We start from the raw sequence: 12,834 nt of genomic DNA on the forward strand, positions 1-12,834 counted from the left end.
GCAGAGCAGCATCCATTCCAGAAAAAGAGCTAAAATACGAGTGAGACTGCATGACTGAGTACATGAGTACATGTATGAGTACATGCAGAAAATAGTCAATTTCAGCGTTTCTGCTCCAAACAGCAACTAGCTTCGACTAGAAACAAAGATTACACCAAAGGATCAATAACAACCCATTTTCTGCAGTTTTTTTGCAGATGGCTTCCTTGTGCTTGGCCCAGCACGCCAAAAATCACACCTCGGAGGAGTACAAAAATTACAACTCTCAGATGTCCTCGATTGCTGGCCATGTATCATGGCTGCTGGGTTTTGTGGGGCAACTTTTCCCGTATTCTGCAGTTACATCTGCTGCATCCGGCCTTCAAGCCACGCAGGAGTCCATTGTGGGACACGACAAGGACTGATTTATTTACATTGAGTATGCACATTATAATACGGACAAGAGAGTGAGAGACAGTACGGAGAGAGACAACGCTGCGACAAACACTATACACTACAACATGCATCTCTAGTACACTTGTGATTATGACTGCACACAGTTCATGAGGATTTTACGGGTATGCAGAAACTGGTATCATACTGTGTGCGGCTGAAGTGGATTTTCCCCCGCGAAACCAAATGGCAGGGAGACTATGCACAGCTCCCATTGCAATCTCACCACCCTTACCCCTGCCTCCTCAACTAAAATTCGGTTCCAAATTGGTCTTCTGAGGATGGAAACATTGTTCCACACTAACTTCAGAATCGAACCTACAACATTATGGTTGACATGTCCACTAAAAAGCATCAGGTCTACCCTGCTGCCATCTTGGTCAACCGAACTAGCATACACCCGCTCAATGTTTTGGCAAACCTACCAGACATGTTATCCCTGTCTTTTGTCTCACACAGTCCCAGTCCTCAGTCTCAACTAAAACTAGTAGTTTACATGGTTATTTTGTTTACTACAGGCGGATTGGTCGAAACCGGCTAACAAGCTTGCCTGCTCACCTTTTTGACAACCTTGGATCGTTGACCTTTCTGTAAGTTGATTGGGCCAATAACCTCAAGTTCCATTCCCCCAATCACATGTCGCACTCTGATATAAGTCACGCTCGATTAAAAGTATCACACACACACACACACACACACACACACACACACACACACACACACACACACACACACACACACACACACACACACACTTTCAGGTTGAGCCACATTGTTTCAATGTATTTGCAGAGTAGTAGGATGTTGCACTCAATCGTAAGTCTCCGCCCTTCTCCGCTCTTGAAGTTTTTAATATGGAAAAACTTGAAGGTTTGACCAATCTTCGAGAAATATGGTATGTGGGTTTCCCGATCGAACGTTTTGAATATGTCCAGCAACTGGAGTTCTTTGAATGTGCAAACTCCACCAAAATCCCTCGCAGTGCATCGCCCCTCCGAGTCCCTTCCTACCAATCCCGCGTTGTTGGAGAAACACGCGGGGTCCATCTGATGGAAGAGTTGGTAGCATCTCTTCTCTTTTGGTCGCCTCCCCCCCCCCCCCCCCCAGGAGTCCTGGACGTACTGAACTGTTCGATTTCAGAAAACACGTACCTGGGTACTTGCCATGCTCGCGTAACCGTGGCAGCATCGGACGAGGACAAAGTTCTCGACTCCAAATTCTGGCCGGCCACCATCCAGCACACAGTGCGAAAGTGGCGCTTTGCTGATGCCCAAGGTAACAAGTCGTCTTCTACTTCGCGGCGAGGCAGTGATGATCAATCCTGAACTGTCATGCTAACAAACCAACATACACAACGATGCAGCAACAACGACTAAATCCCAACGCCCCTGTATTCACCCCACGATCGAAACTAGCCCACCGGCTCTACCCCGCTCAGCCCTCCTCTGGCCGACCCGCACACATTGCATGTCCAGCGCTAAATCCATCAGCGTTCCCTTTTTTCCCTAAATCCCAGCGTGATTTAACCCTAGTATCTCTGAATTGTCGCTCTGTTGTCAACAAGTTGTCTGAGCTCTGCGTTATTGCCGAATGTGCTAAGCCTGACATAATCTGCCTAACAGAGACGTGGCTCTGTCCCTCGAACCCGCTCTCACTGTCAGGCTATATCTGCATCCGCAGAGATCGACCTCCGGAAGACAATCGGTCAGCGCATTGTAGCCGTGGGTATGGGGGTGTTGCCGTACTTGTCCGTTCGGACTCCTTTCCGTACGTCTCCCCTCGTGCCGACCTTCAACGCCCTGGCTGCGAGTCTGTGTGGCTTGAACTTGGCTCCCCCTCTACTCAATCTCAGAATCCCATCTTACTATGCTGCATGTATCGACCACCCTCACAGAGCACAATGCAATTGTCGTACTTTTGTGACATGTTTGTTGAGGCATTACAGTCAGTCTGTTTAGATTCTTATGATCTGTTAGTGACTGGCGATTTCAACGCCCACAACTCAAGCTGGTGTCCCACCGATTCTACCTCGAAGGCTGGTGATCTCCTTAGCACAGTATTTTCTGCTCTTGGGCTCCACCAGATGGTTGACTTCCCCACTCATTCCTCGCCTAATGGCTCTGTTTCGTGTCTGGACTTGGTGATCACCAACCGACCACGCCTCGTGCGCTCCATTGATCAAGCACCTCCCTTGGGTATGTCTGACCATATACAGATTGTTTGCACTTTATGTTACGCCCCTATTTCGAACTACTTCCCCAACTCTTCCACTGGTCCTCCCTCTTCACTGTATCGCTTCAAACAAGTACCTTCGCACCTTTGGCAATTAATCAACGCTGATTTAGCTGGCTACAACTGGTCCTCTCTGAACTCGTACACTGATGTTAATGACGCACTTCATCACTTTGATTGTGAGCTCCAGTCCGCCTTCCGTCGTCACCTCACCTCATTCGGAGCCACCCACACTGTGACATCTCCACGACCCCGCATGCAATCTCCACCATGGGTTACTGCTGAGCTCAGGTCTGCTGTAAAACGCAAGCGTGATCTATATAGTGTGTACAAAAAATATCCGACAGCAGTAAATCATGCAGCTTATAACCGACAAAGGAATGCTGTAAAGCACCTGTCTCGGCAAGCACATCGTCAATATATACGCTCCATCCAAGCATCACTAACGTCACCGAATCGACCTACACTCTTTCAGTTTGTGCGAGCACAGCGGCACACTTCCGGCCGTGTCATGCCCCAAACGATGATAGCATCCGACGGTACGGTCGCCACGTCCCCCAAGAGCATAGCTGATGTTCTGAACACTCAGTTCACCTCATTTGGGCTACCTGATGATCCTTCGTGGCGCATTCCCCCTTTGTCCCAGTCGCCTTTCATATCTGTTCCGTTCCGTACAATCACTGTCACTACGTTTCAAGTTCGGAAATATCTGAAGCGCCTGAAATGTGGAAAGTCTCCCGGCTCAGATGGGATCCCGAATGAAGTGCTGCAGTCTCTTGCACCATCAATAGCCTATCCTCTCGCCATTATTTTTAATATGTCATTTCGAACTGGTACATTCCCACAGGATTGGAAATCCGCCATCGTGACACCGCTTTACAAGAATAAAGGCTCCCGTGCTTGCCCGGCAAACTACCGCCCCATCTCTCTGCTGCGCACAGTTTCCAAACTTTGTGAGCGTATTGTATTCGATTCCCTCTACCTGCACATCGCTCCGGCTCTCTCACCAGCTCAGTCGGGATTCTGCCGTGGTGACTCAACTCAATACCAGGTGACTCGACTTGTCCAAGACATAGCGACAAAGAGGAACTGTGGGGAGCATGTGGGAATGGTGTTTTTCGACTTGGCTAAGGCATTCGACACCGTTTGGCATCGTGGCTTACTTGCCAAGTTGGAGGTCACCTTCCGGGTGGAGGATGCTGCCTTGCGTTGGATATCCTCGTATCTGTCTGCTCGTTCTCAGGCTGTTCGCTTGTCTTATTTCTTGTCCGATCCCCTCCCTGTAACGTCTGGAGTGCCCCAAGGTTCCATTCTGGGTCCTTTGTTATTCTTGCTTTACGTTAATGACCTACCTTCAGTTGTCCCCGATGTTAGTTTGTATGCGGATGACACTGGCCTTATCTGTTCTGATTCCTCCCCTGCACAATTACTCCTTACCATGCAGCATCGCATCAACAGCACTGTCATGTGGATGCAAACGTGGAAACTCCAGCCCAATTTAGACAAGACAGAAGCCATGTATATTTCTTCATCCCCTCCTGATCAACCATTATACTTCCCTGACTCGACTATGCCTATCCGCGTTGTTACTCAGCACAAACATCTAGGTGTGATGTTTGACTGCAAACTCTCTTGGGCTGCACATGTCAACTGTGTATGCAAGCGAACCAGTTCAGCATTAGGGGTACTACAACCACATTGCACTCATTTGCCCATCCAGTGTAAACTATTATTTTATCAGTGCTATATTCTCCCTATATTCGACTATTGCGATACCGCTTGGTGTGGCCTTTCTGACACAACTCTGAACCAATTAGAAGTCCACCATAGATTTATACTTAAAATTCTTTACAACAAGGATCGATGTTTTCCTTCGGATGCCCTTTATCGACTTGCACACACTTCTCCTCTCTCCGTTCGTCATAAGCACCATCTCTGTACACTGGTTCATAAAATATTTCTTCATAAAACCCCTTCACACATGATGAAGTACAATTGGTTTTCGACAAGCTCAACCCGTAACGCGCTCATCCTGCCTCTTGTTAAGTCAGCCCAGTATCTAAAGTCCCCTTTGTTTTCCGGCTACTCTCATTGGTTATCATTACCATACTGTCTGAAAACTTGTTCTTCTATTGGTCAGTTTAAAGATCTACTATCACAACTGAACTAGACGCAATAATTATCATCGAAGAACATTCTCGAATACCTGGGTGATGCACGAATTTTGATAGTGCTCACTTCCGTTAATCGTTTTTCTTTGTAATTTTCCATTCATTTTCTGCTCTAATTCATATTTTGCTTTGTTTTCCTAGCTTACTATTGCCGTGGCTGGCTCAACGCCCTTGTCTCAGGGGATTCTGTCCCTGCATTAGCTATGCTTGTCACATGCTATGAGATTGTGTCTAATAATAATAATAATAATAATAATGGATCGTATACATTGACCCGTGTGACCAGCCACCAGTGCTGTACTGTTCACTCCCACTCATTTCTTCACTTCACATCATCTATACATGGCAGTGTGTTCAGGGTTATGGCGCCGACATGGCAAAGTATGGCATTACGCCTTCTTTTATATTTCGGCCGCTGCTGACAAAGCTAAAACCACCACTGTGAAAGGCCCGGTGCAACTTCTTAGTATCAGCACCCATGTTTTGCCAACGCAGGATGCATTCCCTGATTTCTTTGCATAGACTTTAGAGACTAGACGACTGTGCTGACGCATTTCTTTTTTAAAAGTTGACAAGTCTGTTGTGTGGCTGTCCATCCGAGTCCAAAATCGGTGCACTTTGATATTTTATGCCTGTGTGCATACAGATCACTGAGTATCAATTTTCTCAGGGAATTGCCCGCCGGTATTTTCGACAAAAACATCAACTTGAAGGAGCTGTAAGTGACTGCGAGCTAAAAAGAAAAGGCAAATGATTCTGATTTGTGTTGTTTACAACTCAACTGTGACCAGCTTGTGACTCCAATGTGGCCACTCTACCTGATTTTTTAATTTAAAATGCACCTTATAGCCAAATGCTCATTTCCGGTCACTCGCAGTATCCCGTTTGGCAAGACCGCCTGAAATCCCGGTGCTAGGACCCTGGAGTAAATGCACTGACGCTGGGTTTCAAATAATATGAATTTTTCGAGCGCACACAAATAAGTTGACACAGAAGGCGCATGTGCCGCGCCAGACACTTCATAGTTTGCTCCCTGCTCATATTTGCATGGCTGACTGGTGACTCTCTTCAAAGGTTTGAGGAACTCTTGCCGGAAAACTTCAGCTCTCAGGGGCAGGAGCCAATACAACTGGTTACAGCTGGCGGCGACATGGCTCAGCTCTCGCTCAACCTCAGCGCAAAGCACAAGCGCATGATCAACGACTTCTCGGCTTCGCTGGCGGCCTGGCCGATCTACATGGGCATCGTCGTTCGTGCTCGTCCTGACCAAGCTCATGAGCTCGTCTGCTATCAGCACATACTTTGTACTGCGAACCAACAGTTCACGACGTCTGCCGTGCTGAACTATGATCGAGCATTTTGCCAACACACCGCCAGCATGGCACTGCGCTGGGACGTGATCAACCAGACACCGTGGAGTATTCACCTACTCCGCTCTCCCCGGCCGTCATGCACCTGTCGCATCCCCGGCTCAGAGTGACCGGACCCCGAAATCACTACGAGCGGCGACTGAATATAGACGTGTGGCCTCACGACAAGCCCAACACAACCCAGGGGCCAACCAATATAGCTGGCTTGGTCCAAGTTCAACCCCACACGATCAACAGACAGAGACTGTTAGTTTTACGTTGTGAGTAGTATCAAATCCGAGCTCAAAGTAAACGAAGACAGAGAGCTGAGACCGAGTCTCGACTGCTAGACTAGACTAGACTAGACTAGACTAGAACTAGACTGAACTGAACTAAAGGATAGAATGAGAGCTTCTTTTATAGGGTGCTTCAGAGATATATGGCGTGATCATTGCAAGGTAATTCCAGGAAATAGCAGAACAAGTCAAACCGGAATGTGCGCAGCCAGTCAGCAGAAATGCAGAATATACGTACGGTGATCATTCGAGAAGAAAGAGAAAGAAAGACATCGAGAGGAGAAAGACCAAATTGGGACGTGGGGAGCCCGCTCACCCACGTCAGAGTACAATGACTATGTGAGTATATGAGGGTCACGTTGGGGAGCCCGCTCACCCAACGTGCCATAGTTCAGCGGCTTCTTATGGTAAGTTCTGCTGCATTCTTGGTCTTGCTTGCTTGATACTCTGACCTCTCGTGCGGTCATTGCGGTGACGGTTTTGGTTCTTGCACACGTCTCCTGTCTTGCACTTAGCTCTTGTTATACAATGTCATATTAGTCTTGGCTCTTTGCACGAAGCGCCGAGGCATCGTGGAAACCTGTAGAACGTCGTAGTGACGTGGTTTTGCACAAAGCCTGGGGTCACATTTCCAGGAAGTGAAGAACTTCCAGGAAACGTACAACGCGAGAACCTACCTGACCAGGTTCCGGCCTTGGATCCCATAACGTGTCATGCCAAGAAGGCATGTCACCTACGTGGGAAAGCGCGTGTCGCTCAACCTACATGCTAAGCACGTGGGACAAGACACTGGCCAAACCATGTTGTACTAAAAGGGCGTGACAGCTCAGCACAGAGCTGCTCACTATGTAGATCCTGCTATCACAGGACTATCAGGCAGCAGTTGTCTTATTCTGGGACGTGACACACCAAATGCACGCTCCAACACAGCCGCTACCCCTGTCCACATGCCGCAGCTCAACACGCGCAGCCCTTTCCATCAGTGGCGGGCAGCACCCGCCAGGTCTGTTTTAACTTCAACCGCGGCAGGCCCTGCTCCCACACACCCTGCGACCGTCTCCACGCCTGCAGCTCCTGTGGAGAAAAAGAACATGCCGCCACATCCTGCACCACCCGCTTCAGGTGGCAGCGCCGATAGCCACGAGAAGACTTCTAAGCCCGCTGAGAAAAAGTAAGCTGACTTCCACTCCCCTGAACACTGTTGGCTTTCACACATTAAAGGGGAAGTTAAGGCAAAAAATAAAATTTCACCAGTTGTAGTCTTCAGGGTGCTGAGTCGAATGGTCTTGGTCCGAGAAAGCTGAGACGCTCCCTTCCTACTTGAATCCCAATTGAACTCGCGCACTTCCACCGAAACTGGGTGACTGCGCCCTACTAGATGGGGATTTGTATGCAAAATGTCACTAAAAGCGCTATTTCGTTCTTATAAAAGCACGGATGACCGCGATTGGCCCATATGTTGTACTTCAGTAGTCTTTTGGACGCTGAGTCGACTGGTTTTGGTCCGAAAAGGCTGCGATGCAGCGTTCCTCCTTTATTCCCAATCGAACATGGTTGAACAAGTGGTCACGTGCTCCTGGGTGCCCAAATCACCTGGTCACCACGCCAGCAGGCGACAACTTTCACACCAAGGTTCAACTCGAGTGACAGGACTGCACCCAAAAAAGGTCAAACAGTCTAGTAAGTTGTACCCTGCAGGCACGGTGACCAGGTGACTGGTGTACGCAGGAGCACGTGACCGCTTGTTCAACCATGTTCGATTGGGAATAAAGGAGGAACGCTGCATCGCAGCCTTTTCGGACCAAAACCAGTCGACTCAGCGTCCAAAAGACTACTGAAGTACAACATATGGGCCAATCGCGGTCATCCGTGCTTTTATAAGAACGAAATGGCGCTTTTAGTGACATTTTGCATACAAATCCCCATCTAGTAGGGCGCAGTCACCCAGTTTCGGTGGAAGTGCGCGAGTTCGATTGGGATTCAAGTAGGAAGGGAGCGTCTCAGCTTCCTCGGACCACGACCATTCGACTCAGCATCCCGAAGACTACAACTGGTGAAATTTTAATTTTTGCCTTAACTTCCCCTTTAAGTTAATGCCACGTATATCTGACCAAAACCTTGCTGAGTTTGTTTTGCACGGGCTGGACCATGGCTTTCATGTTGGACACTCTGGCACTATGCATTCCCTGATCTCTGCTAATCTTTCTTCTGCACATGAACACACTTCCTTTGTTGATGACCACATTGCTGATCGTATTTGCGCCGGCGAATCTGCCGGCCCATTTTCTGTCCCACCCTTTGATATTTCTGTTTCCTCACCCCTCTGCGTTGTCGATCCCCAAGAAAAACGAGAAACTCCGTCTGATCCACCAGAAGCAACATGGTCAGTGGTGAACATGGGTGACTGGGCAGCAAGGGAGCACCTGAAAACAATGACTCCCTACATTCCTAGCCATGACCGCTCAAACGGACTGAGGAAAAAACACGCCTTTTGACCAAAAAAACATCTAATGCATCACTCCCTGCCCTGCTGCCAGTCGGATCCAAGAATAGAGAAAACAAGAAATTATAATTATGTGATAAATGTTGTACATCATTACCTATACGTATCGGCATATACTATTGAATAAAAAAAACAGCTGAAGACACACATTTTTAACCTAAATGGGTGGGTGGGCAACTTCAACTACCACGAGGAAAACAAAGACCACCATGGCAGGGTCTGTGGAGCTCCGCAGAACAAGAGCAACTGCTCGAAAAATATATGTGTGTGAAAACTTGAGACGTTTTTGCATTCTTTTGCTACGCTCAGCTGTGAAAAAAGGGTTTTGAGTCTTTATAAAAAAAAAACCAAAAGTAAGAGATATGACACCTGAAACTACAGCACTGAAATACTACACTTGTGAATTGTAACAGGACCGGTAAGAGCAAACACCAATGTGTCAGTGTAGAAAGGAAAAGGACATATGGATACGAGTTGAGAGAAACTGTCCACCACTGTAACTAGATCGTATCCATAATTATGTCCTTTTCCTTTCTACATTTTATTATTGGCTCAACATCCCATACCAATGTGTGTGTTAACAATTAACTTGCAAATCAAATAGGACAACGTGCTACTACAAACAGCAAAACATTTCACCTAGAACAATAACGGCCGCTGCGCTTGGCTTTACTAACCACACTAACACACACTAGACATTGGTGTTTGCTCTTATCATTCCTGTTTCCATTACCATTCCTGTTACAGTTCACACTTGAAGCATTTCAGTGCTGGAGTTTCAGGTGTCATATCTCTTATTTGAGTCTTTCTCACTATTTTTAAAAGAATGTACGTCAAACGCATGCCAATTTCTTGGCAATAAGACCCTCTTTTTGGCCTTCCACAGGCGGATTGCAAGCAATGAGGTTTCAAGCCTACCACCTCATCTATTTGACAATCTTGGATCCTTGACCCTCCTGTAAGTCCAACATAGTACTTAATGAGGATACATTGCCAAAGTGCAGTGTCCCATAATGGACAAAGGCTGAACAGGAGAGAAAGGAAGGAGACAACAAATTGAACGAAATGTCTCTGTTGTGTTCTCAAAAGCGAATCTCAAGTGAATCCACAAGTTTGGCTCATGAAGTCTAGTTTGTAATTAACTGTTAGGCTGATATTAACACACTGAAAGGGTGGCACAAGTCATGTGATAACTGCTCTCTTCGGTCGCCGCCGCTAACTCAAATTCTCAGTCAATGCGCTGAGTTGTGTTATTCCCGTGAGAGCGAGTAGCTTCTACTGTGTTATCGTATAATTCATCATCAACCACCAGCACCAACAGGTTGCAACAGATGCTATCAAACTAAGGTAGATTATGTGTAGCCACCAGCAGGTCGCTGCAGGTGATATTATTAAACTAAGGTAGATTATATGGCTTCTTCAATCCCTTGCTATCATTACATGCCTCGATCTTTTCCGATATGTCTGAAAGTACTTTTGAAACAAGCAGCTCGAGAGAGTGTGCGCACACTACAATGCCGGGTGACTCATGATGATTGCTGATGCCTGAACCTCATGATGATTGCTGATGCCTGAACCTCATGATGATTGCTGATGCCTGAACCTCATGATGATTGCTGATGCCTGAACCTCAGCATGTACTACTACTGTTACAGCCAAGTGGCAAATTTTCCAATCCTGCTTTGCATGTGAAAAACAAACTATTTTGCTGATACACGGACCCACGTGCATTTTTGCTTTTCAATTATTTTCTTGATGCATAGCTCTATGCGCCGCAACTCCTTGTCACTGGACTTCAGGCTATGCACATTCAATATTGCTAGGTATAACATCGATGATATGTCAGCTTTCTTGGTCGACTCCGACGTCCAAACTTACCTCGACAGCAGTAAGTTGTTCGTCTTTAATTTCTGACTTTTTTGTAAGTTCAGGAAAAATGTCTAAGTCCTCTGGGTAAGTGGTCAATATAAGCGGTCAATGTATGGTGATATTTGACCGCTTAGAGATCACAAGTTTCCGTGGTGGTCAATAATAAGAGAGTGACAAGTTTTAAGGTTGTGTCGCCCGGCTTGTTGGTTTGCCGTGGTAGTGAGGGGACAGTGAGTGGTAACATTGCAGCACAATGAAGCCCAATCACGTGACTGAACCTAGGCTAGCACGGGGTGTCAGGGGCAGCAGAACTGAGGTACTTTAGAGGGCAGTACGGCGAGCGCATCTGGACAATTCACCCATGAGTGGGGGCGGGGGGTGGGGGGAGATCCGCTGAAATTTTAGCATGGGGTGTCCGGGACGTCAGAAGGCATTTTAGGGCGGTACGGCCAGCCATCTGTAGCACAATTTACCCGTGAGTGTGTGTGGGGGGGGGGGGGTATGCTGAAATGTTTTGAAATTCAGAGCCCAAATCGATGCTTTTCTTGTGGATTCATGGGGTACTTGGAACAAAGACGGTCGATAGCATAGTGTGACTATAGTGTGTTAGAGATCCTTGGGTGGCGTGCTGTACGCCCCCGATACCCTGGCAGTGAACACTGGACTGTGCACTCATGCAGGGCACTGGGCGATTTTATTCCCGTAGCTATGCAAAAGACATTACTTCAGTAACGTCTGGCGCTAACCAGGGTCCACACAGCCTTATTTCCGTGTTTGTGTGTTTGTTCCGTCGGCATGCTTGGCGCTATCCCGTACCTGTTCCGTACCGTGCCATCAGACAGCTGGCCACAATATTCAAGTAGGGCTTTCAAATGCAAGATCATAACGTGAAGCAACTTGGAAGAATGAGTATGTATGCGAAGTGTACCGGGGGAATGCATGCAGGGCGATAGTGCGGGTTCGAATCCTAGGTTATGTCTTAAAAATAGGAGAAATGAAAAATTTATAACATCCCTATGCTTTTTTTTGCCTAGGTCATCAAGGCGGTAGACAGTGTCGTATTACCCTCGAATGCAAAGAGAAAGTAAATTTCTTTCGCTCATCATGCATGTTATTCGAACAGATGGAAACTTTTTGCAATACACTGATGTAGCCGATCAGTTCGTTGTGGTATGGTTGCGCATTGCAACCGTCATGGTCGACGTAAAACACTATTTACATACACAAGCTCGGGGGAGCAAAAGTCTCTCCGTCCCATAAGCTGCCACATACCAACTAAATACAAAACATGCACTTCCATACCTGCCAAGCATCCAGATTTTTTCGGGATTATCCCGCAATTTTGGATGAACTCCCGCGATCCCGAAATTCTTGTCGATTATCCCGAAATTTACTGTACAAGAAACAAGCTTGATATTGTACTTGGAACACTTCAAATGACTTGTCACAGGCCAGTAATTGTCCTTATTGATCCCGGACCGCCATAGCCTGCAGTACCAGTGGATCTCCTAGTGCTCCTTCCATGAACAGTGTCTGAAAAACCTCCGTTTTTGAGTCTTGAACATGTGTAAGTGTGATCCGATGATCACCATCAATCATCTAAGAATATAATTATCGAAATGTTGGTGCCATCAAAAGTTGAAAAAGGATTTTCAAAAGTTTGGTAAAAATATGACATATCCCGAAAAACCAAGGCAAATCCCGCGATTTTGCCATGGCGATCCAGAAAAAGCACTCTCAGTACTTGGCAGGTATGCACTTCACACGAGCTGACTTGCACGCGTGGCCCTTTTCACGAACCCAGACAAAGGGATTGGTCTATCATAATTAGGGCTCAAACGGTCACGGTTTTACCCCTAACGGTTAACTGCTAAGCTAACGGTCGGTTTAACGGTTATAACCTATAAGCCACGGCAATCCTGCGGACTCTTTTTCAACCGTATATTTGACTATACTCATTCAAAAATGTACCCTATTCAGTA

The 12,834-nt window shown here is 47.0% G+C and overlaps 1 protein-coding gene across 1 annotated transcript in view; it reads left to right on the top strand.

Moving 5' to 3' along the window:
- LOC135816619 (uncharacterized) overlaps nt 1-12,834 on the top strand; it is a 30,084-nt gene that overhangs the window by 13,490 nt on the left and 3,760 nt on the right. Inside the window, exons 9-12 of the mRNA XM_065329785.1 lie at nt 951-1,022; nt 5,482-5,553; nt 9,870-9,941; nt 10,747-10,871. Of these exons, the coding sequence (XP_065185857.1) occupies nt 951-1,022; nt 5,482-5,553; nt 9,870-9,941; nt 10,747-10,871 (341 nt within the window). The remainder of the gene's footprint in view (nt 1-950; nt 1,023-5,481; nt 5,554-9,869; nt 9,942-10,746; nt 10,872-12,834) is intronic.

Source organism: Sycon ciliatum, chromosome 5 (assembly GCF_964019385.1).
Source record: "Sycon ciliatum chromosome 5, ocSycCili1.1, whole genome shotgun sequence".
NCBI classification, from domain to species: Eukaryota; Metazoa; Porifera; class Calcarea; order Leucosolenida; family Sycettidae; genus Sycon; species Sycon ciliatum.